The 26,235-nt window shown below is 46.5% G+C and overlaps 1 protein-coding gene across 1 annotated transcript in view; it reads left to right on the top strand.

The window, feature by feature from the left end:
• Positions 1 to 26,235, top strand: part of LOC112238361 (acetyl-coenzyme A synthetase, cytoplasmic) — an 84,392-nt gene that overhangs the window by 6,767 nt on the left and 51,390 nt on the right. Inside the window, 7 exon segments of the mRNA XM_042307804.1 lie at positions 6,118 to 6,209; positions 6,415 to 6,518; positions 20,307 to 20,379; positions 20,770 to 20,845; positions 23,192 to 23,276; positions 24,513 to 24,650; positions 24,997 to 25,167. Coding sequence (XP_042163738.1) covers positions 6,118 to 6,209; positions 6,415 to 6,518; positions 20,307 to 20,379; positions 20,770 to 20,845; positions 23,192 to 23,276; positions 24,513 to 24,650; positions 24,997 to 25,167 — 739 coding nt within the window.

Genomic DNA, 26,235 nt, shown 5'->3' with positions numbered 1-26,235 from the left:
AAATGTGGCAAAAGGTCGCAAAGTTCAAGGGGGCCGAATACTTTCGCAAGTCACTGTATATATATCTATATATATATATATATATACATGTGTGTGTGTGTGTGTGTGTCTGTGTGTATATATATCTATATATATGTGCGTGTGTTATTGTATCATCATTCAGTTTCATTTTAAAAAGTCAACATTTCCAAGAGGTTATTCTCACCCACATACAACAACAGCGATGGTTTTCTTAAAAGTTGTCACCTGCATGACAGTGGAGATGAAATGGTCATTTAATTGTGAAGTACCACAAATCATGTCCTCCTCAATTGATGGTTAATTTATGCAGGAAGTGATCTATCACCACCCACAGAGTGAGATATGAACACCAAGTGCTAAATACTGTAATCTCTTCAAAGTACTCTATTTGTTTTTACACAATGGTAGCTACAATGATGGCTACCTCAGTCAGTTTGTCACTCGTACACACTCATACACACACACACACACACACACACACATATAGACACACATACACACACACACACACACAGACACACACATATAGACACACACACACACACACACACACACACACACACACACACACACACACACACACACTTTCTGTTTTTTAGCAGAAAATGAAGGCTCTCTGTCTTTAGTGCCAAGAGCCACATGATTTCCGGCGCCGACAGAGATGGCCACCTCGCTTCGCGTTCCTAGGAAACTATGCAGTTTTTTGTTTTTTTACGTGTTATTTCTTACACTAGTACCCCAGGTCATCTTAGGTTTCATTACATACAGCCGAGAAGAACTACTGAATATAAGATCAGCGTCAACTCACCATCAGTACTACCAAGAATATGTTTTTCGCGATGCGGATCCTGTGTTCTGCCTTACAACCAGTGCAACGGAGCGGATTACATGCAGCGACCCAAAAAAACGACTCAGAAAAAGAGGGAAACGAAGCGGTCTTCTGGTCAGACTCCGGAGACGGGCACACCGTGCACCACTCCCTAGCATTCTTCTTGCCAATGTCCAGTCTCTTGACAACAAGGTTGATGAAATCCGAGCAAGGGTAGCATTCCAGAGGGTCATCAGAGACTGTAACGTTCTCTGCTTCACGGAAACATGGCTAACTGGAGAGACGCTATCCGAAGCGGTGCAGCCAGCGGGTTTCTCCACGCAGCGCGCCGACAGAAACAAACATCTTTCTGGTAAGAAGAGGTGCGGGGGCGTATGCCTTATGACCAACGTGACATGGTGTGATGAAAGAAACATACAGGAACTCAAATCCTTCTGTTCACCTGATTTAGAATTCCTCACAATCAAATGTAGACCGCATTATCTACCAAGAGAATTCTCTTCGATTATAATCACAGCCGTATATATCCCCCCCCAAGCAGACACATCGATGGCTCTGAACGAACTTTATTTAACTCTCTGCAAACTGGAAACGATTTATCCGGAGGCTGCATTCATTGTAGCTGGGGATTTTAACAAGGCTAATCTGAAAACAAGACTCCCTAAATTTTATCAGCATATCGATTGCGCAACCAGGGGTGGAAAGACCCTGGACCATTGTTACTCTAACTTCCGCGACGCATATAAGGCTCTGCCCCGCCCCCTTTCGGAAAAGCTGACCACGACTCCATTTTGTTGATCCCTGCCTACAGACAGAAACTAAAACAAGAAGCTCCCACGCTGAGGTCTGTCCAACGCTGGTCTGACCAAGCTGACTCCACACTCCAAGACTGCTTCCATCACGTGGACTGGGAGATGTTTCGTAATGCGTCAGACAACAACATTGACGAATACGCTGATTCGGTGTGCGAGTTCATTAGAACGTGCGTTGAAGATGTCGTTCCCATAGCAACGATTAAAACATTCCCTAACCAGAAACCGTGGATTGATGGCAGCATTCGTGTGAAACTGAAGGCGCGAACCACTGCTTTTAATCAGGGCAAGGTGTCTGGTAACATGACTGAATACAAACAGTGCAGCTATTCCCTCCGCAAGGCTATCAAACAAGCTAAGCGCCAGTACAGAGACAAAGTAGAATCTCATTTCAACGGCTCAGACACAAGAGGCATGTGGCAGGGTCTACAGTCAATCACGGACTACAGGAAGAAACCCAGCCCAGTCACGGACCAGGATGTCTTGCTCCCAGGCAGACTAAAAAACTTTTTTGCCCGCTTTGAGGACAATACAGTGCCACTGACACGGCCTGCAACGAAAACATGCGGTCTCTCCTTCACTGCAGCCGAAGTGAGTAAGACATTTAAACGTGTTAACCCTCGCAAGGCTGCAGGCCCAGACGGCATCCCCAGCCGCGCCCTCAGAGCATGCTCAGACCAGCTGGCCGGTGTGTTTACGGACATATTCAATCAATCCCTATACCAGTCTGCTGTTCCCACATGCTTCAAGAGGGCCACCATTGTTCCTGTTCCCAAGAAAGCTAAGGTAACTGAGCTAAACGACTACCGCCCGTAGCACTCACATCCGTCATCATGAAGTGCTTTGAGAGACTAGTCAAGGACCATATCACCTCCAACCTACCTGACACCCTAGACCCACTCCAATTTGCTTACCGCCCAAATAGGTCCACAGACGATGCAATCTCAACCACACTGCACACTGCCCTAACCCATCTGGACAAGAGGAATACCTATGTGAGAATGCTGTTCATCGACTACAGCTCGGCATTCAACACCCTAGTACCCTCCAAGCTCGTCATCAAGCTCGAGACCCTGGGTCTCGACCCCGCCCTGTGCAACTGGGTACTGGACTTCCTGACGGGCCGCCCCCAGGTGGTGAGGGTAGGCAACAACATCTCCTCCCCGCTGATCCTCAACACTGGGGCCCCACAAGGGTGCGTTCTGAGCCCTCTCCTGTACTCCCTGTTCACCCACGACTGCGTAGCCACGCACGCCTCCAACTCAATCATCAAGTTTGCGGACGACACAACAGTGGTAGGCTTGATTACCAACAACGACGAGACGGCCTACAGGGAGGAGGTGAGGGCCCTCGGAGTGTGGTGTCAGGAAAATAACCTCACACTCAACGTCAACAAAACTAAGGAGATGATTGTGGACTTCAGGAAACAGCAGAGGGAACACCCCCATCCACATCGATGGAACAGTAGTGGAGAGGGTAGCAAGTTTTAAGTTCCTCGGCATACACATCACAGACAAACTGAATTGGTCCACTCACACAGACAGCATCGTGAGGAAGGCGCAGCAGCGCCTCTTCAACCTCAGGAGGCTGAAGAAATTCGGCTTGTCACCAAAAGCACTCACAAACTTCTACAGATGCACAATCGAGAGCATCCTGGCGGGCTGTATCACCGCCTGGTATGGCAACTGCACCGCCCTCAACCGTAAGGCTCTCCAGAGGGTAGTGAGGTCTGCACAACGCATCACCGGGGGCAAACTACCTGCCCTCCTGCCCACCCGATGCTACAGGAAGGCCATAAAGATCATCAAGGACATCAACCACCCGAGCCACTGCCTGTTCACCCCGCTGTCATCCAGAAGGCGAGGTCAGTACAGGTGCATCAAAGCTGGGACCGAGAGACTGAAAAACAGCTTCTATCTCAAGGCCATCAGACTGTTAAACAGCCACCACTAACATTGAGTGGCTACTGCCAACACACTGTCAATGACACTGACTCTACTCCAGCCACTTTAATAATGGGAATTGATGGGAAATGATGTAAATATATCACTAGCCACTTTAAACAATGCTACCTTATATAATGTTACTTACCCTACATTATTCATCTCATATGCATACGTAGATACTGTACTCTATATCATCGACTGCATCCTTATGTAATACATGTATCACTAGCCACTTTAACTATGCCACTTGGTTTACATACTCATCTCATATGTATATACTGTACTCGATATCATCTACTGTATCTTGCCTATGCTGCTCTGTACCATCACTCATTCATATATCCTTATGTACATATTCTTTATCCCCTTACACTGTGTATAAGACAGTAGTTTTTTGGAATTGTTAGTTAGATTACTTGTTCATTATTACTGCTTTGTCGGAACTAGAAGCACAAGCATTTCGCTACACTCGCATTAACATCTGCTAACCATGTGTATGTGACAAATAAAATTTGATTTGATTTGATGATTCTGATCCTGTGGTAGAGAGCTTTAACATAAACATTACTCCCAGCGACAAAAGGGTTTAATTGATGATTGATAGGACCTAGAGAGAATGGTACAATTCCTTGAAATGAAATCAACCTCACGGAAATCAACCTTATGTGTGTGACACATTACCTGGGGCGGCAGGTAGCCTAGTGGTTAGAGCGTTGGACTAGTAATCGGAAGGTTGCAAGATTGAACCCCCGAGCTGACAAGGTAAAAATCTGTTGTTCTGCCCCTGAACAAGGCAGTTAACCCACCGTTCCTAGGCCATCATTGAAAATAAGAATTTGTTCTTAACTGACTTGCCTAGCTAAACAAAAAATATATTTTTTAAATTAGATGACATAGTAACAACCTAGCAACAACAGTACATAGCTGTGTTATGATAATTCTGACATACCTGTCACTTCCTGTCTGTCACTTCCTGTCTGTCACTTCCTGTTAGTCACCAGCCTGTCTTGTCACTTCCTGTCTTGTCAGCTTCCTGTCTTGTCATTATCTGGATAGTTATGATCTGATATTCCAATTTTTTTTATCCAGTTATAACTGTTAGGTGTTTACAGTCAGCCTCTTCATCAGTCAGCCTCTTCATCATGTCAGCCTCTTCATCATGTCATGTTAGGTGTTACAGTCAGCCTCTTCATCAGTCAGCCTCTTCATCATGTCATGTTAGGTGTTACAGTCTGCCTCTTCATCAGTCAGCCTCTTCATCATGTCAGCCTCTTCATCATGTCATGTTAGGTGTTACAGTCAGCCTCTTCATCATGTCATGTTAGGTGTTACAGTCAGCCTCTTCATCAGTCAGCCTCTTCATCATGTCAGCCTCTTCATCATGTCATGTTAGGTGTTACAGTCAGCCTCTTCATCATGTCATGTTAGGTGTTACAGTCAGCCTCTTCATCAGTCAGCCTCTTCATCATGTCATGTTAGGTGTTACAGTCTGCCTCTTCATCAGTCAGCCTCTTCACCATGTCAGCCTCTTCATCATGTCATGTTAGGTGTTACAGTCAGCCTCTTCATCAGTCAGCCTCTTCATCATGTCATGTTAGGTGTTACAGTCTGCCTCTTCATCAGTCAGCCTCTTCATCATGTCATGTTAGGTGTTACAGTCAGCCTCTTCATCATGTCATGTTAGGTGTTACAGTCTGCCTCTTCATCAGTCAGCCTCTTCATCATGTCATGTTAGGTGTTACAGTCTGCCTCTTCATCAGTCAGCCTCTTCATCATGTCATGTTAGGTGTTACAGTCAGCCTCTTCATCAATCAGCCTCTTCATCATGTCATGTTAGGTGTTACAGTCAGCCTCTTCATCAATCAGCCTCTTCATCATGTCATGTTAGGTGTTTACAGTCTGCCTCTTCATCATGTCAGCCTCTTCACCATGTCATGTTAAGGTGTTACAGTCCTCTTCATCATGTCATGTTAGGTGTTACAGTCTGCCTCTTCATCAGTCAGCCTCTTCATCATGTCATGTTAGGTGTTTACAGTCAGCCTCTTCGTCATGTCTGTCTGTCTGTCTGTCTGTCTGTCTGTCTGTCTGTCTGTCTGTCTGTCTGTCTGTCTGTCTGTCTGTGTCTGTCTGCCTGCCTGCCTGCCTGCCTGTTGATTGGAAACAACAGAATGTGTTGCAATATTTTGATTGGGTTAACATAGGGGGTAAGGTAGCCTAACCGAAAGGTCTTTGTTTCAAATCTCCGAGCCAGGAGAAAAAAAATGCCGATGTGCCCTTGAGCAAGGCACTTAACCCTAGTTGCTCTGGATAAGAGAGTCTGATAAAAGTAAGTGTGAAGACTGGAAATCAGTGAAATGACTGTATCAAACTGACTATGAGCCCACATGCATCTCAGGTCAGCTCACTAATACAACACTTTCTGTTACAGATGTCGTATGAACCAAATGGTCCAATCAGAAGTAACCTATTTGGATGATTTACATAATAATGTTTCATGTCTGTTCTCCAGGGAGGGGAACTCACCTGATCACCACATGGCCATCACCTACAGTCAGCTGCTGGGACAGGTGTGCAGGTGTGCCAATGTTCTGAAGCAGATGGGTAAGACCAAACCGTCTGGCTCTTTCAAAGACAGGGGGGTTCTAGAGAATTGTAAAAACAGCACTTTTCCACTTTCCCTCTCTAAACATTTGTAATACAGTAATAAGTGCCAAAAACACACACACACCATTTGACATGAGTTTTGGATACTCAGATTCCATCATATTTCTTCCACCTTTTTGTCTTCTGGCGTGTGTGTTTACAGGAGTGAGGAAGGGAGACAGGGTGGCCATCTACCTCCCTATGATTCCAGAGCTGGTGTACACCATGCTGGCCTGCACCAGGATAGGAGCTGTCCACTCCATCGTGGTCAGTGCAGGGATTGACATTAAGGGTTGCCCTATTGCCTAGCGGGGGGGTTCTTGATGGGGGGGGCAAATCAGCAGACAACTGTTCTGTAAACACTGGCCACAGAGTCTGTCAGGAAGTCAAATCAAAAGGCAGTGACTGTCAAGCTTCTGCAGAATCACAGTGTTCTAGAGAATCACAGTGTTCTAGAGAATCACAGTGTTCTAGAGAATCACAGTGTTAGAGAGAATCAGTGTTCTAGAGATTCACAGTGTTCTAGATAATCACAATGTTCTAGAGAATCACAGTTTTAGAGAGAATCACAGTGTTCGAGAGAATCACAGTGTTAGAGAGAATCACAGTGTTCTAGAGAATCACAGTGTTAGAGAGAATCACAGTGTTATAGAGAATCACAGTGTTAGAGAGAATCACAGTGTTCTAGAGAATCACAGTGTTAGAGAGAATCACAGTGTTCTAGAGAATCACAGTGTTAGAGAGAATCACAGTGTTCTAGAGAATCACAGTGTTAGAAAGAATCACAGTGTTAGAGAGAATCACAGTGTTCTAGAGAATCACAGTGTTAGAGAGAATCACAGTGTTGGAGAGAATCACAGTGTTCAAGAGAATCACAGTGTTAGAGAGAATCACAGTGTTAGAGAGAATCACAGTGTTCTTGAGAGTCACAGTGTTCTAGAGAATCACAGTGTTAGAGAGAATCACAGTGTTCTTGATAATCACAGTGTTCTAGAGAATCACAGTGTTAGAGAGAATCACAGTGTTCTAGAGAATCACAGTGTTCTAGAGAATCACAGTGTTCGAGAGAATCACAGTGTTCTAGAGAATCACAGTGTTATAGAGAATCACAGTGTTATAGAGAATCACAGTGTTAGAGAGAATCACAGTGTTAGAGAGAATCACAGTGTTATAGAGAATCACAGTGTTCTAGAGAATCATAGTGTTCGAGAGAATCACAGTGTTCGAGAGAATCACAGTGTTCTAGAGAATCACAGTGTTCTAGAGAATCACAGTGTTATAGAGAATCACAGTGTTATAGAGAATCACAGTGTTAGAGAGAATCACAGTGTTAGAGAGAATCACAGTGTTCTCGACAATCACAGTGTTAGAGAGAATCACAGTGTTAGAGAGAATCACAGTGTTCTAGAGAATCACAGTGTTCTAGAGAATCACAGTGTTCTAGAGAATCACAGTGTTCTAGAGAATCACAGTGTTAGAGAGAATCACAGTGTTCTAGAGAATCACAGTGTTCTAGAGAATCACAGTGTTCTAGACAATCACAGTGTTAGAGAGAATCACAGTGTTCTAGAGAATCACAGTGTTAGAGAGAATCACAGTGTTATTGAGAATCACAGTGTTCTTGAGAATCACAGTGTTCTAGAGAATCACAGTGTTAGAGAGAATCACAGTGTTCTAGAGAATCACAGTGTTAGAGAGAATCACAGTGTTGGAGAGAATCACAGTGTTCTAGAGAATCACAGTGTTAGAGAGAATCACAGTGTTAGAGAGAATCACAGTGTTCTTGAGAGTCACAGTGTTCTAGAGAATCACAGTGTTAGAGAGAATCACAGTGTTCTTGATAATCACAGTGTTCTAGAGAATCACAGTGTTAGAGAGAATCACAGTGTTCTAGAGAATCACAGTGTTAGAGAGAATCACGGTGTTCTAGAGAATCACAGTGTTAGAGAGAATCACAGTGTTAGAGAGAATCACAGTGTTCTAGAGAATCACAGTGTTAGAGAGAATCACAGTGTTGGAGAGAATCACAGTGTTCTAGAGAATCACAGTGTTAGAGAGAATCACAGTGTTAGAGAGAATCACAGTGTTCTTGAGAGTGACAGTGTTCTAGAGAATCACAGTGTTAGAGAGAATCACAGTGTTCTTGATAATCACAGTGTTCTAGAGAATCACAGTGTTAGAGAGAATCACAGTGTTCTAGAGAATCACAGTGTTAGAGAGAATCACAGTGTTCTAGAGAATCACAGTGTTAGAGAGAATCACAGTGTTCGAGAGAATCACAGTGTTCTAGAGAATCACAGTTTTAGAGAGAATCACAGTGTTCGAGAGAATCACAGTGTTCTAGAGAATCACAGTGTTCTAGAGAGTCACAGTGTTCTAGAGATTCACAGTGTTCTAGATAATCACAATGTTCTAGAGAATCACAGTGTTCTAGAGAATCACAGTGTTAGAGAGAATCACAGTGTTCGAGAGAATCACAGTGTTCTAGAGAATCACAGTTTTAGAGAGAATCACAGTGTTCGAGAGAATCACAGTGTTCTAGAGAATCACAGTGTTCTAGAGAGTCACAGTGTTCTAGAGAATCACAGTGTTCTAGAGAATCACAGTGTTCTAGAGAATCACAGTGTTAGAGAGAACCACAGTGTTCTAGAGAATCACAGTGTTAGAGAGAATCACAGTGTTAGAGAGAATCACAGTGTTCTAGAGAATCACAGTGTTAGAGAGAATCACAGTGTTAGAGAGAATCACAGTGTTCTAGAGAATCACAGTGTTAGAGAGAATCACAGTGTTGGAGAGAATCACAGTGTTCTAGAGAATCACAGTGTTAGAGAGAATCACAGTGTTAGAGAGAATCACAGTGTTCTAGAGAATCACAGTGTTAGAGAGAATCACAGTGTTAGAGAGAATCACAGTGTTAGAGAGAATCACATTGTTCTAGAGAATCACAGTCTTCTAGATGATAACAATGTTCTAGAGAATTACAGTTTTAGAGAGAATCACAGTGTTCGAGAGAATCACAGTGTTCTAGAGAATCACAGTGTTCTAGAGAGTCACAGTGTTCTAGAGAATCACAGTGTTCTAGAGAATCACAGTGTTCTAGAGAATCACAGTGTTAGAGAGAATCACAGTGTTCTAGAGAATCACAGTGTTAGAGAGAATCACAGTGTTAGAGAGAATCACAGTGTTAGAGAGAATCACAGTGTTAGAGAGAATCACAGTGTTAGAGAGAATCACAGTGTTCTAGAGAATCACAGTGTTAGAGAGAATCACAGTGTTGGAGAGAATCACAGTGTTCTAGAGAATCACAGTGTTAGAGAGAATCACAGTGTTAGAGAGAATCACAGTGTTCTAGAGAATCACAGTGTTAGAGAGAATCACAGTGTTCTAGAGAATCACAGTGTTCTAGAGAATCACAGTGTTAGAGAGAGTCACAGTGTTCTAGAGAATCACAGTGTTCTAGAGAATCACAGTGTTCTAGAGAAGCACAGTGTTAGAGAGAATCACAGTGTTCTAGAGATTCACAGTCTTCTAGATAATCACAATGTTCTAGAGAATCACAGTGTTGGAGAGAATCACAGTGTTAGAGAGAATCACAGTGTTCTAGAGAATCACAGTGTTCTAGAGATTCACAGTGTTCTAGATAATCACAATGTTCTAGAGAATCACAGTGTTCTAGAGAATCACAGTGTTAGAGAGAATCACATTGTTCTAGAGAATCACAGTCTTCTAGATGATAACAATGTTCTAGAGAATCACAGTTTTAGAGAGAATCACAGTGTTCGAGAGAATCACAGTGTTCTAGAGAATCACAGTGTTCTAGAGAATCACAGTGTTCTAGAGAATCACAGTGTTCTAGAGAATCACAGTGTTCTAGAGAATCACAGTGTTATAGAGAATCACAGTGTTCTAGAGAATCACAGTGTTAGAGAGAATCACAGTGTTCTAGACAATCACAGTGTTGGAGAGAATCACAGTGTTCTAGAGAATCACAGTGTTAGAGAGAATCACAGTGTTAGAGAGAATCACAGTGTTAGAGAGAATCACAGTGTTAGAGAGAATCACGGTGTTGGAGAGAATCACAGTGTTCTAGAGGATCACAGTGTTAGAGAGAATCACAGTGTTAGAGAGAATCACAGTGTTCTAGAGAATCACAGTGTTAGAGAGAATCACAGTGTTAGAGAGAATCACAGTGTTCTAGAGAATCACAGTGTTAGAGAGAATCACAGTGTTAGAGAGAATCATAGTGTTCTAGAGAATCACAGTGTTAGAGAGAGTCACAGTGTTCTAGAGAATCAAACGGTGTCCTTGTACTTCCATACACTATCTACTGATATGAGTTGAATCCATAACATCGCCTCTAGTCCACTGACCATCAACCAGAGTGTTACAAACAATATGAACTTTCTTCATCTTAAACATTCCTATTACCCAAGTGAACTGAGCAGTCGTGCTGGTTGACCTTGCCCTGCTCTCCCATTGGTTAGGTGATAAAAAAACAAGTGAAAACAAAGAATTCCAGTACTGATCTTTCTAAGTCTGTCCATATGTATAGGTGAAAGGCCAAATATGGTACTTCTCCATGTAAATAGCTCATTTACATTTTCAGGCAAGTAATCATAATCTTTGGGCAGGAGGATCCTTCTACTGCCTCCTGTGATGAGGATCCTTCTACTGCCTCCTGTGATGAGGATCCTTACCACTGCCTCCTGTGATGAGGTTCCTGACCACTGCCTCCTGTGATGAGGATTCTTACCACTGCCTCCTGTGATGAGGTTCCTTCTACTGCCTCCTGTGATGAGGTTCCTGACCACTGCCTCCTGTGATGAGGTTCCTTCTACTGCCTCCTGTGATGAGGATCCTTCTACTGCCTCCTGTGATGAGGATCCTTCTACTGCCTCCTGTGATGAGGATCCTTCTACTGCCTCCTGTGATGAGGATCCTTACCACTGCCTCCTGTGATGAGGTTCCTGACCACTGCCTCCTGTGATGAGGATTCTTACCACTGCCTCCTGTGATGAGGTTCCTTCTACTGCCTCCTGTGATGAGGTTCCTTCTACTGCCTCCTGTGATGAGGTTCCTTCTACTGCCTCCTGTGATGAGGATCCTTCTACTGCCTTCTGTGATGAGGATACTTCTACTGCCTTCTGTGATGAGGATCCTTCTACTGCCTCCTGTGATGAGGATCCTTCTACTGCCTCCTGTGATGAGGATCCTGACCACTGCCTCCTGTGATGAGGATCCTGACCACTGCCTCTTGTGATGAGGATCCTTCTACTGCCTCCTGTGATGAGGATCCTTCTACTGCCTCCTGTGATGAGGATCCTTGCCTGAGACTTGACCTGAAGACTAATGCCTAGGCTTTTATCTCAGCTAGCTCATGCAGTCTTGTGGTGTATTTGTATTTATTATAGACCATTAGTTCCTGCCAAGGCAGCAGCTACTCTTCCTGGGGTTTATTATGGATCCCCATTAGTTCCTGCCAAGGCAGCAGCTACTCTTCCTGGGGTTTATTATGGATCCCCATTAGTTCCTGTCAGGGCAGCAGCTACTCTTCCTGGGGTTTATTATGGATCCCAATTAGTTCCTGCCAAGGCAGCAGCTGTTCTGCCTGGGGTTTATTATGGATCCCTTTAGTTCCTGCTAAGGCAGCAGCTGCCCTGCCTGGGGTTTATTATGGATCCCTTTAGTTCCTGCTAAGGCAGCAGCTGCCCTGCCTGGGGTTTATTATGGATCCCTTTAGTTCCTGCTAAGGCAGCAGCTGCCCTGCCTGGGGTTTATTATGGATCCCTTTAGTTCCTGCTAAGGCAGCAGCTGCCCTGCCTGGGGTTTATTATGGATCCCTTTAGTTCCTGCTAAGGCAGCAGCTGCCCTGCCTGGGGTTTATTATGGATCCCTTTAGTTCCTGCTAAGGCAGCAGCTGCCCTGCCTGGGGTTTATTATGGATCCCTTTAGTTCCTGCTAAGGCAGCAGCTGCCCTGCCTGGGGTTTATTATGGATCCCTTTAGTTCCTGCTAAGGCAGCAGCTGCCCTGCCTGGGGTTTATTATGAATCCCTTTAGTTCCTGCTAAGGCAGCAGCTGCCCTGCCTGGGGTTTATTATGGATCCCTTTAGTTCCTGCTAAGGCAGCAGCTGCCCTGCCTGGGGTTTATTATGGATCCCTTTAGTTCCTGCTAAGGCAGCAGCTGCCCTGCCTGGGGTTTATTATGGATCCCTTTAGTTCCTGCTAAGGCAGCAGCTGCCCTGCCTGGGGTTTATTATGGATCCCTTTAGTTCCTGCTAAGGCAGCAGCTGCCCTGCCTGGGGTTTATTATGGATCCCTTTAGTTCCTGCTAAGGCAGCAGCTGCCCTGCCTGGGGTTTATTATGGATCCCTTTAGTTCCTGCTAAGGCAGCAGCTGCCCTGCCTGGGGTTTATTATGGATCCCTTTAGTTCCTGCTAAGGCAGCAGCTGCCCTGCCTGGGGTTTATTATGGATCCCTTTAGTTCCTGCTAAGGCAGCAGCTGCCCTGCCTGGGGTTTATTATGGATCCCTTTAGTTCCTGCTAAGGCAGCAGCTGCCCTGCCTGGGGTTTATTATGGATCCCTTTAGTTCCTGCTAAGGCAGCAGCTGCCCTGCCTGGGGTACAGCAAAATGAAGGTGGTTTATACAATTTAAAATCATTACAATGCATTCACAGTTTTTACAACACACTGGCCCCTACTCCACCACAACCACATATCCACAGTACTAAATCCATGTGTACGTGTGTGTATAGTGTGTATGTTATCATGTGTGTATGCAAAGAAAAGGTATGTGAACCCTTTGGAATTACCTGGATTTCTGCATAAATTGGTCATAAAATGTGATCTGATCTTTATCTAAGTCACACCAATAGACAAACACAGTCTGCTTTAACTAATAACATAAACAATGATACGTTTTCATGTCTTTATTGAACACAAGTTGTAAACATTCACAGTGCAGGGTGGGAAAAGTATGTGAACCTTTTGGATTTAATAACTGGTTGACCCTCCTTTGGCAGTAAAAACCTCAATCAGATGTTTTCTGTAGTTGTGGATCAGACCTGTACAACGGTCAGGAGGAATTTTGGACCATTCCTCTTTACAAAACTGTTTCAGTTCAGCAATATTCTTGGTATGTCTGGTGTGAACCGCTCCCTTGAGGTCAGGACTGACTGGGCCACCCCAGAAGGTCAGGACTGACTGGGCCAATCCAGAAGGTCAGGACTGACTGGGCCACTCCAGAAGGTCAGGACTCTGACTGGGCCACTCCAGAAGGTCAGGACTCTGACTGGGCCACTCCAGAAGGTCAGGACTCTGAGGTCAGGACTCTGACTGGGCCACTCCAGAAGGTCAGGACTGACTGGGCCACTCCAGAAGGTCAGGACTGACTGGGCCACCCCAGAAGGTCAGGACTCTGACTGGGCCACTCCAGAAGGTCAGGACTCTGACTGGGCCACTCCAGAAGGTCAGGACTCTGACTGGGCCACCCCAGAAGGTCAGGACTCTGACTGGGCCACTCCAGAAGGTCAGGACTGACTGGGCCACTCCAGATGGTCAGGACTGACTGGGCCACTCCAGAAGGTCAGGACTCTGACTGGGCCACTCCAGAAGATCAGGACTGACTGGGCCACTCCAGAAGGTCAGGACTCTGACTGGGCCACTCCAGCAGGTCAGGACTCTGACTGGGCCACTCCAGAAGGTCAGGACTCTGACTGGGCCACTCCAGAAGGTCAGGACTCTGACTGGGCCACTCCAGAAGGTCAGGACTCTGACTGGGCCACTCCAGAAGGTCAGGACTGACTGGGCCACTCCAGAAGGTCAGGACTGACTGGGCCACCCCAGAAGGTCAGGACTCTGACTGGGCCACTCCAGAAGGTCAGGACTCTGACTGGGCCACCCCAGAAGGTCAGGACTCTGACTGGGCCACCCCAGAAGGTCAGGACTCTGACTGGGCCACAGGACTCCAGAAGGTCAGGACTGACTGGGCCACCCCAGAAGGTCAGGACTCTGACTGGGCCACCCCAGAAGGTCAGGACTCTGACTGGGCCACTCCAGAAGGTCAGGACTCTGACTGGGCCACTCCAGAAGGTCAGGACTCTGACTGGGCCACTCAGGACAGGTCAGGACTCTGACTGGGCCACTCCAGAAGGTCAGGACTCTGACTGGGCCACTCCAGAAGGTCAGGACTCTGACTGGGCCACTCCAGAAGGTCAGGACTGACTGGGCCAGGTCAGGACTGACTGGGCCACTCCAGAAGGTCAGGACTGACTGGGCCACTCCAGAAGGTCAGGACTCTGACTGGGCCACCCCAGAAGGTCAGGACTCTGAGAAGAAGTCAGGACTGACTGGGCCACTCCAGAAGGTCAGGAATGACTGGGCCACCCCCAGAAGGTCAGGACTCTGGGCTGGGCCACTCCAGAAGGTCAGGACTCTGACTGGGCCACACCAGAAGGTCAGGACTCTGACTGGGCCACCCCAGAAGGTCAGGACTCTGACTGGGCCACTCCAGATGGTCAGGACTGACTGGGCCACTCCAGATGGTCAGGACTGACTGGGCCACTCGAGAAGGTCAGGACTCTGACTGGGCCACTCCAGAAGGTCAGGACTCTGACTGGGCCGCCCCAGAAGGTCAGGACTGACTGGGCCACCCCAGAAGGTCAGGACTCTGACTGGGCCACCCCAGAAGGTCATGACTCTGACTGGGCCACCCCAGAAGGTCAGGACTCTGACTGGGCCACTCCAGGTCAGGACTCTGACTGGGCCACTCCAGAAGGTCAGGACTCTGACTGGGCCACTCCAGAAGGTCAGGACTCTGAATGGGCCACCCCAGAAGGTCAGGACTCTGGCTGGGCCACTCCAGAAGGTCAGGACTGACTGGGCCACTCCAGATGGTCAGGACTGACTGGGCCACTCCAGAAGGTCAGGACTCTGACTGGGCCACTCCAGAAGGTCAGGACTCTGACTGGGCCACTCCAGAAGGTCAGGACTGACTGGGCCACTCCAGAAGGTCAGGACTGACTGGGCCACCCCAGAAGGTCAGGACTCTGACTGGGCCACTCCAGAAGGTCAGGACTCTGACTGGGCCACTCCAGCAGGTCAGGACTGACTGGGCCACTCCAGAAGATCAGGACTGACTGGGCCACCCCAGAAGGTCAGGACTCTGGCTGGGCCACTCCAGAAGGTCAGGACTGACTGGGCCACTCCAGATGGTCAGGACTGACTGGGCCACTCCAGAAGGTCAGGACTCTGACTGGGCCACTCCAGAAGGTCAGGACTCTGACTGGGCCACTCCAGAAGGTCAGGACTCTGACTGGGCCACTCCAGAAGGTCAGGACTGACTGGGCCACTCCAGAAGGTCAGGACTCTGACTGGGCCACTCCAGAAGGTCAGGACTCTGACTGGGCCACTCCAGAAGGTCAGGCCTCTGACTGGGCCACTCCAGAAGGTCAGGACTCTGACTGGGCCACTCCAGAAGGTCAGGACTGACTGGGCCACTCCAGAAGGTCAGGACTGACTGGGCCACTCCAGTAGGTCAGGACTGACTGGGCCACTCCAGAAGGTCAGGACTGACTGGGCCACTCCAGAAGGTCAGGACTGACTGGGCCACTCCAGAAGGTCAGGACTCTGACTGGGGCACTCCAGAAGGTCAGGACTCTGACTGGGCCACTCCAGAAGGCCAGGACTTACTGGGCCAATCCAGAAGGTCAGGACTGACTGGGCCACCCCAGAAGGTCAGGACTCTGACTGGGCCACTCCAGAAGGTCAGGACTCTGACTGGGCTACTCCAGAAGGTCAGGACTCTGACTGGGCCACTCCAGAAGGTCAGGACTCTGAATGGGCCACCCCAGAAGGTCAGGACTCTGGCTGGGCCACTCCAGAAGGTCAGGATTGACTGGGCCACTCCAGATGGTCAGGACTGACTGGGCCACTCCAGAAGATCAGGACTCTGACTGGGCCACTCCAGAAGGTCATGACTCTGACTGGGCCACCCCAGAATGTCAGGACTCTGACTGGGCCACTCCAGAAGGTCAGGACTCTGACTGGGCCACTCCAGAAGGTCAGGACTCTGACTGGGCCACCCCAGAAGGTCAGGACTGACTGGGCCACCCCAGAAGGTCAGGACTCTGACTGGGCCACTCCAGAAGGTCAGGACTCTGACTGGGCCACTCCAGAAGGTCAGGACTCTGACTGGGCCACTCCAGAAGGTCAGGACTCTGACTGGGCCACTCCAGAAGGTCAGGACTGACTGGGCCACTCCAGAAGGTCAGGACTGACTGGGCCACTCCAGTAGGTCAGGACTGACTGGGCCACTCCAGAAGGTCAGGACTGACTGGGCCACTCCAGAAGATCAGGACTGACTGGGCCACCCCAGAAGGTCAGGACTCTGGCTGGGCCACTCCAGAAGTTCAGGACTGACTGGGCCACTCCAGATGGTCAGGACTGACTGGGCCACTCCAGAAGGTCAGGACTCTGACTGGGCCACTCCAGAAGGTCAGGACTCTGACTGGGCCACTCCAGAAGGTCAGGACTCTGACTGGGCCACTCCAGAAGGTCAGGACTCTGACTGGGCCACTCCAGAAGGTCAGGACTGACTGGGCCACTCCAGAAGGTCAGGACTGACTGGGCCACCCCAGAAGGTCAGGACTCTGACTGGGCCACTCCAGAAGGTCAGGACTGACTGGGCCACTCCAGAAGGTCAGGACTGACTGGGCCACTCCAGAAGGTCAGGACTCTGACTGGGCCACTCCAGAAGATCAGGACTCTGACTGGGCCACTCCAGAAGGTCAGGACTCTGACTGGGCCACTCCAGAAGGTCAGGACCCTGACTGGGCCACTCCAGAAGGTCAGGACTCTGACTGGGCCACTCCAGAAGGTCAGGACCCTGACTGGGCCACTCCAGAAGGTCAGGACTGACTGGGCCACTCCAGAAGGTCAGGACTGACTGGGTCACCCCAGAAGGCATATTTTCTTCTGTTCAAGCCATTCTGTTGTTGATTTACTTCTGTGTTTTTGGGTCGTTGTCCTGTTGCATCACCAAACTTCTGTTGAGCTTCAATTGGCAGACAGATAGCCTTACATTCTCATGAAAAATGTCTTGGTGAACTTGGGAATTCATTTTTCCGTTGATAATAGCAAGCTGTCCAGGCCCTGAGGCAGCAAAGCAGCGCCAAACCCATGATGCCCCGTCCACCAGACTTTACAGTTGGGATGAGGTTTTGATGTTGGTGTGCTGTGCCTTTTTTTCTCCACACATAGTGTTGTATGTTCTTTCCAAACAACTCAACTTTAGTTTCAACTTTAGTGGAACATCCAGGTGCTCCTTTGCAAACTTCAGATGTGCAGCAATGTTTTTTTTTTGACAGCAGTGGCTTCTTCCGTGGTGTCCTCCCATGAACACCATTCTTGTTTCGTGTTTTACGTACCGTTGACTCGTCAACAAAGATGTTTGCATCTTCCAGAGATTTCTGTATGAAGACTAATAGAGTGCCATTATGGTTCACTATGTAGGGAATAGGGTGCCATTATGGTTCACTATGTAGCCCAGGGTGGGTTTAAACAGACAAACCAGGCTAGTCCTTCTCCAGCCCGGGTGGGTTTAAATATGGGCCAAGCACACTATAACTGTCAGCATGGGATTTGGGCCAGCATTATAGTAAGCATACAGTAATTTCACTCGCCTGCCGAGCCAGACAGGATTTCAGTTGTAACCTTGAGACTCATGAAAAGGTTATAGCTGCAGCGTCTGGATTCATAAATACCCCACATCTGGGTCGTCCCAAGGTACATTTTTAGTATGCATGCAGGGGCTGTTTTTGACCCGCTGAAATATAGTGACCGCATTTCTGTTGGATCATTGTTTTATGGTACTTTGTTTAAAGTTTCATGAACGTGACATTCAATTAAAATTACAGAGATAGTTTGGTTATTGCAGTGTCAGTACCTGAGTCCTGGCTCTATCTTGGCTCTATCCTGGCTCTATCCTGGCTCTATCCTGGCTCTATCCTGGCTCTATCCTGGGGTATCCTGGCTCTATCCTGGCTCTATCCTGGGGTATCCTGGCTCTATCCTGGGGTATCCTGGGGTATCCTGGCTCTATCCTGGGGTATCCTGGCTCTATCCTGGGGTATCCTGGCTCTATCCTGGCTCCATCCTGGCTCTATCCTGGGGTATCCTGGCTCTACCCTGGGGTATCCTGGCTCTATCCTGGCTCCATCCTGGCTCTAGCCTGGGGTATCCTGGCTCCATCCTGGCTCTATCCTGGGGTATCCTGGCTCTATCCTGGGGTATCCTGGGGTATCCTGGCTCTATACTGGCTCTATCCTGGCTCTATCCTGGGGTATCCTGGCTCTATCCTGGGGTATCCTGGGGTATCCTGGCTCTATCCTGGCTCTATCCTGGCTCTATCCTGGGGTATCCTGGCTCTATCCTGGCTCTATCCTGGCTCTATCCTGGCTCTATCCTGGGGTATCCTGGCTCTATCCTGGCTCTATCCTGGGGTATCCTGGCTCTATCCTGGCTCTATCCTGGGGTATCCTGGCTCTATCCTGGCTCTATCCTGGGGTATCCTGGCTCTATCCTGGCTCTATCCTGGGGTATCCTGGCTCTATCCTGGCTCTATCCTGGGGTATCCTGGCTCTATCCTGGCTCTATCCTGGGGTATCCTGTTCTCTATCCTGGGGTATACTGGGGTATCCTGTTCTCTATCCTGGGGTATCCTGTTCTCTATCCTGGGGTATCCTGTTCTCTATCCTGGGGTATCCTGTTCTCTATCCTGGGGTATCCTGTTCTCTATCCTGGGTATCCTGTTCTCTATCCTGGCTCTATCCTGGGGTATCCTGTTCTCTATCCTGGGGTATCCTGGCTCTATCCTGGGGTATCCTGGCTCCATCCTGGGGTATCCTGTTCTCTATCCTGGGGTATCCTGGGGTATCCTGTTCTCTATCCTGGGGTATACTGGGGTATCCTGTTCTCTATCCTGGGGTATCCTGTTCTCTATCCTGGGGTATCCTGTTCTCTATCCTGTGGTATCCTGTTCTCTATCCTGGGGTATCCTGGGGTATGCTGTTCTCTATCCTGGGTATCCTGTTCTCTATCCTGGGGTATCCTGTTCTCTATCCTGGGGTATCCTGGCTCTATCCTGGGGTATCCTGTTCTCTATCCTGGGGTATCCTGTTGTCTATCCTGGGGTATCCTGTTCTCTATCCTGGGGTATCCTGGCTCTATCCTGGGGTATCATGTTCTCTATCCTGGGGTATCCTGTTCTCTATCCTGGGGTATCCTGGCTCTATCCTGGGGTATCCTGTTGTCTATCCTGGGGTATCTTGTTCTCTATCCTGGGGTATCCTGTTCTCTATCCTGGGGTATCCTGTTCTCTATCCTGGGTCTCCTGTGGTATCCTGTCCTATATCCTGGGGTATCCTGTTCTCTATCCTGGGTATCCTGTTCTCTATCCTGGCGTATCCTGGCTCTATCCTGGGTGTCCTGTTCTCTATCCTGGCTGTATTGCTTTGTCTCATTTAGTCTGGATTTGACACATTCTAGATAGAAGTGGTTTTGTAATACCTTTCTACTGAGCACCAGTAAAGGTATCGATCCAGAGTCCATTGAGTCCTGAAACAATTTACTATAATAAAGTAGATTGCTCTGAATAATATCAGTGGAAGTTGGTATGACAGTTTTAAAATGCCAAGCTGAGTATCTCTCTGCCCCTGTGAACTATCAACCTTGTCCCCTTCACAAGTGCCAGTTTGTAGAGGATCAGCCCCCCCCCACCAACCTGGTCCCAGAATAATATAGACTTTAGCCAACTCCTTTAACTACAGCTGTTTTTACTGAGGAATTGACTAAAACAGATTGAGGAACTAGGCAGCAACATCAAATACCTTTGTTTATTTTTATATCAAGTGTATGAACAATAACTATCAATCACAATGTTCTGTTAAAGGACTCAAATACATGTTGGCTTCCTGGTCTATTATAAAACCTCACTGAGCTGACCTGGTGTGGTGTGTGTGTGTGTGTGTGTGTGTGTGTGTGTGTGTGTGTTTTTCAGTTTGCAGGCTTCTCCTCTGAGTCTCTGTGTGAGAGGATCCTGGATTCCCAGTGCAGTATCCTGGTGACTGCAGGTAAGATAGTGTGGCTACCGGCTAATGCCCAATAAAATGACACCGTTCAGTACGACGTGGCTAATGCCCAATCAAATGACACCGTTCAGTACAACGTGGCTAATGCCCAATCAAATGACACCGTTCAGTACAACGTGGCTAATGCCCAATAAAATGACACCGTTCATGTGGACTTTAGACTCTTGCAAGGCAACATCCTGGTGTGGTCAGTGTCATCTGTTATCAGAAGTTGTAAAGTAATTACATGTTGGCTTGAGTCCCCCCCTCCCCCTCTCTCTCTCTCTTTCTCTCACTTTATCTCTCTCTTCCCCCTCTCTCTCCCCCCTCTCTCTCCCTCTTTCTCTCTCGCCCTCTTTCTCTCCCCCTCTCCCTCCCTACCTCTCGCTCCAGATGGTGTACACAGAGGGGAGAAATTGATCAACCTGAAGCAGATAGCAGATGAAGCTCTGGAAAAGTGCAAGGAGAAGTAAGTTGTCCTGTTTACAGTGTTATCGTCTATCATCTGGTCATGATTATGGCTCTATTCTCCTCTCTCAATTCAATTCAAGGGGCAAGTGAGGTATACACAAAGGCCTCTCTCTCTCTGTCTCTCTCTCTCTGTCTCTCTCTCTCTGTCTCCCTCTCTCTCTGTCTCTCTCTGTCTGTCTCTCTGCCTCTCTCTCCCTCTCTCTGCCTCTCTCTCTCTCTCTCTCTCTCTCTCTCTCTGTGTCTCTGTCTCTCTCTCTCTCTCTCTCTCATCTCTCTATCTCTCTCTCTCTCTCTCTCTCTCTCTGGCTCTCTCTCTCTCTCCTCTCCATCTCTCTCTGTCTCTGTCTCTCTCTCTCTCTCTCTCTCTCTCTCTCTCTCTCTCTCTCTCTCTCTCTCAATTCAATTCAGTATCTTTTATATCTTTTATATATATATATATATATATATATATATATATACAGTGCCTTGCGAAAGTATTCGGCCCCCTTGAACTTTGCGACCTTTTGCCACATTTCAGGCTTCAAACATAAAGATATAAAACTGTCTTTTTTTGTGAAGAATCAACAACAAGTGGGACACAATCATGAAGTGGAACGACATTTATTGGATATTTCAAACTTTTTTAACAAATCAAAAACTGAAAAATTGGGCGTGCAAAATTATTCAGCCCCCTTAAGTTAATACTTTGTAGTGCCACCTTTTGCTGCAATTACAGCTGTAAGTCGCTTGGGGTATGTCTCTATCAGTTTTGCACATTGAGAGACTGACATTTTTTCCCATTCCTCCTTGCAAAACAGCTCGAGCTCAGTGAGGTTGTGGAAAAAGGTTGCAAAGTTCAAGGGGGCCGAATACTTTCGCAAGGCACTGTATATATATATATATATATACATGGTGGGACCAACAGCGATCGCAGCCAGGAGATAACGCCCATATGACAGCATACCAGCAGCATATTTAGGCTACTAAACTCAGCAAAAAAAGAAACGGCCCATTTTCAGGACCCTGTCTTTCAAAATATAATTCGAAAAATCCAAATAACTTCACAGATCTTAATTGTAAACGGTTTAAACACTGTTTCCCATGTGTGTTCAATGAACCATAAACACTTAATGAACATGCACCTGTGGAACTATCGTTAAGACACTAACAACTTACAGGCGGTAGGCAATTAAGGTCACAGTAAAGAAAACTTTGACCTCATGGCTTGGTTTTTGCTCTGACACACACTGTCAACTGTGGGACCTTATATAGACAGGGTGTGTGCCTTTCCAAATCATGCCCAATCAATTTAATTTACCACAGTTGGACTCCAATCAAGTTGTAGAAACATCTCAAGGACGATCAATGGAAAAAGGATGCACCTGAGCTCAATGTTGAGTCTCATAATAGCAAAGGGTCTGAATACTTATGTAAATAAAGTACATATTTGTAAATAAGGTATTTCTGTTTTTATACATTTGCTAAAAATGTCTAAAAACCTGTTTTCGCTTCATCATTATGGGGTATTGTGTGGAAAAATCGTTATTTCGTTCATTTTAGAATAAGGCTGTAATGTAACAAAATGTGAAAAAAGTCAAGGGGTCTGAATACTTTCCTAATGCGCTGTAGATACATCTGTTGCCTTTCACCTACACAAAGGGAATCTGACAGTAGTGGAATTCTTTGTATGTTGTTTCTTATCAGTAAAATAAATCTCTGAACAGGCTCAACTTGCTCGACTGCAATAAATGCCATTAATTGTCTATCGTTCACTTAACCAATTGGGCGGAACCAGAAAGATCCATTTTAGAAATGAAATTGTTTGCAATTTTTTAACTTTATTTTCTATTGCAGGTTCAACTTGTTGGGTTATGTCACGTTCGTCGTATTGATGAGACCAAGGCGCAGCGTGATATGAAGACTTCCTTTAATAAAGGAAAAACACGAAACAAACTAACAAACGAGACGCTATATAAACCGAGTGCTGACAGGCAACTACACATAGACAATAACCCACAAAACCAACATGGAAAATGGCAACCTAAATAGCATCCCTAATCAGAGACAACGATAAACAGCTGCCTCTGATTGGGAACCAATTCAGGCCACCATAGAACTACATTACCTAGACATACAAAAAACTCTTAGATATATAAAAACCCTAGACAGGACAAAAACACATATAGCCACCCTCGTCACACCCTGACCTGACTAAAATAATACATAAAACATAGATAACGAAGGTCTGGGCGTGACAGGTTAGGGTTACTGCTCAGTTCACTTGCCCCAGGCAATAGGGCAAACCGTAATGTCAATCCCTGATTGGCTGACAATTCTTCCAACTCTCTTCTTCTTCTCTCCACAGAGCGTCAGCGACCGTTAAAAGATGTCTAGTAGTTAAGCATCACGCACTGAGGATACAAAGTGGGGATGTTTCTAACAAACTGCAGGTGTGTAGCTATGTACTGTCAGTTTGGGAGTGCCTATTGCAAATCCCATATTTGTTTTCTTGAGCTGCACCACGAACTACTCTGCAGTATGCAGTGCATTGGGAAAGTATTCAGACCCCTTGACTTTTTCCACATTTTGTTACATTACTGCCTTATTCTAAAATTTATTAAATTCATTTTTTCCCCTCATCAATCTACACACAATACATTTATAATGACATCACAATACCCCATAATGACATCATAATACCCCATAATGACATCACAATACATTTATAATGACAAAGTGAATACAGGTTATTAAACATTTTTACAAATGTATAAGAAATACCTTATTTACATAAGTATTCATGCCCTTTGCTATGAGATTTTCGAAATTGAGCTAAGGTGCATCCTGTTTCCATTGATCATCCTTCAGATGTGTCCATATAAGTTCCCACAGTTGACAGATCTGGGGAATGGTACCAAAAAATGTCTGCAGCATTGAAGGTCCCCAAGAACACAGTGGCCGCCATCATTCTGAAATGGAAGAAGTTCGGAACCACCAAGATTCTTCCTAGAGCTGGCCGCCCGGCCAAACTGAGCAATTGGGAAAGAAGGGCATTGGTCAGGGAGGTGACCGAGAACCCGATGGTCACTATGACAGAGCTCCAGAAGAGTTTGTGAGGGTTTTAGGTGACAAGACACATTTCTTCAGCCTCCTGAGGATCCTTTAATCACTGCCAAAGGTGCTTCAACAAAGTTCTGAGTAAAGGGTCTGAATACTTATGTAAATGTCATATATTTTGTTTTTTATTTGTAAGAAATTTGAAGATTTTACAAAAATCTGTTTTAGCTTTGTCATTATGGGGTATTGTGTATCGATTGATGAGGCATAGAATAACACTTTAACGTAACAAAATGTGGAAAAAGTCAAGGGGTCTGAATACTTTCCGAATGAACTGTATATGTTGTCCTCTCACCTGTGTTTCCTGGTGTTATTCTACTGTATTCTGACTGTGTTGTATTTCCTGGTGTTATTCTACTGTATTCTGACTGTGTTGTATTCCTGTTGTATTTCCTGTTGTCCAGACTCCGTGGGATGCTGTGTGTGATGTGTGTTGGGAGGAGGTGATGGGACAGGTCTCAGAGCAGTGTGAACCTGACTCCTGTTGTATTTCCAGTGTTGGGAGGAGGTGATGGGACAGGTCTCAGAGCAGTGTGAACCTGACTCCTGTTGTATTTCCTGTTGTCCAGACCCCGTGGGATGCTGCGTTTGATGTGTGTTGGGAGGAGGTGATGGGACAGGTCTCAGAGCAGTGTGAACCTGAGTGGCTGGATGCAGAGGATCCTCTCTTTATACTTTATACCAGCGGATCTACTGGCAAACCAAAGGTAGGACACACAGTGTCACAAACACAAGAATACATGCACATACAACAATTATACAAACATGTAACGACCTGATCACACTGCCTGGCAGTTTGGGAATGTCTACTGCTCACTGTGTGTGGTCCTTTGTTAACCCTTTGTGTTTTAAGTGTGTGTTTCTAAACGTGTGTGTGTGTGTGTGTGTGTGTGGTCCTGTGTTAACCCCTGTGTTTTAAGTGTGTGTTTCTAAATGTGTGTGTGTGTGTGTGTGTGTGTGTGGTCCTGTGTTAACTCTTTGTGTTTTAAGTGTGTGTTTCTAAATATGTGTGTGTGTGTGTGTGTGTTAACCCTGTGTCTTCCTCCCCTACAGGGTGTCCTCCACACGGTAGCAGGCTACCTGCTCTACACGTTTCTGACCTTTAAGTGTGTGTTTGACCACCAGCCAGACGATGTGTACTGGTGTACTGCTGATATAGGATGGATCACCGGACACTCCTACATCACCTATGGACCCCTGGCCAACGGGGCTACCAGCGTACTGGTCAGTAGAACTGGGATAGAACTGGTGTAGAACTGGTCAGTAGAACTGGTATAGAACTGGTATAGAACTGGTGTAGAACTGGTGTAGAACTGGGATAGACCTGGTGTAGAACTGGTGTAGAACTGGTATAGAACTGGTATAGAACTGGTCAGTAGAACTGGTATAGAACTGGTAAGTAGAACTGGTATAGAACTGGTGTAGAAACTGGTGTAGAACTGGTATAGAACTGGTATAGAACTGGTATAGAACTGGTGTAGAACTGGTATAGAACTGGTGTAGAACTGGTATAGAACTGGTATAGAACTGGTATAGAACTGGTATAGAACTGGTATAGAACTGGTGTAGAACTGGTGTAGAACTGGGAACTGGTATAGAACTGGTGTAGAACTGGTGTAGAACTGGTGTAGAACTGGTATAGAACTGGTGTAGAACTGGTGTAGAACTGGTATAGATCTGGTATAGAACTGGTGTAGAACTGGTATAGAACTGGTGTAGAACTGGGATAGAACTGGTGTAGAACTGGTATAGAAATGGTATAGAACTGGTGTAGAACTGGTGTAGAACTGGTCAGTAGAACTGGTATAGAACTGGTGTAGAACTGGTATAGAACTGGTGTAGAACTGGTGTAGAACTGGTATAGAACTGGTATAGAACTGGTGTAGAACTGGTATAGAACTGGTGTAGAACTGGTATAGAACTGGTGTAGAACTGGTGTAGAACTGGTATAGAACTGGTGTAGAACTGGTATAGAACTGGTGTAGAACTGGTGTAGAACTGGTATAGAACTGGTATAGAACTGGTGTAGAACTGGTGTAGAACTGGTATAGAACTGGTATAGAACTGGTGTAGAACTGGTATAGAACTGGTGTAGAACTGGGATAGAACTGGTGTAGAACTGGTATAGAACTGGTATAGAACTGGTGTAGAACTGGTGTAGAACTGGTCAGTAGAACTGGTATAGAACTGGTGTAGAACTGGTATAGAACTGGTGTAGAACTGGTATAGAACTGGTGTAGAACTGGTATAGAACTGGTGTAGAACTGGTATAGAACTGGTATAGAACTGGTA

Source organism: Oncorhynchus tshawytscha, linkage group LG28, assembly GCF_018296145.1.
Source record: "Oncorhynchus tshawytscha isolate Ot180627B linkage group LG28, Otsh_v2.0, whole genome shotgun sequence".
NCBI classification, from domain to species: domain Eukaryota; kingdom Metazoa; phylum Chordata; class Actinopteri; order Salmoniformes; family Salmonidae; genus Oncorhynchus; species Oncorhynchus tshawytscha.
This window is presented reverse-complemented; position numbering and strand designations above follow the sequence as displayed.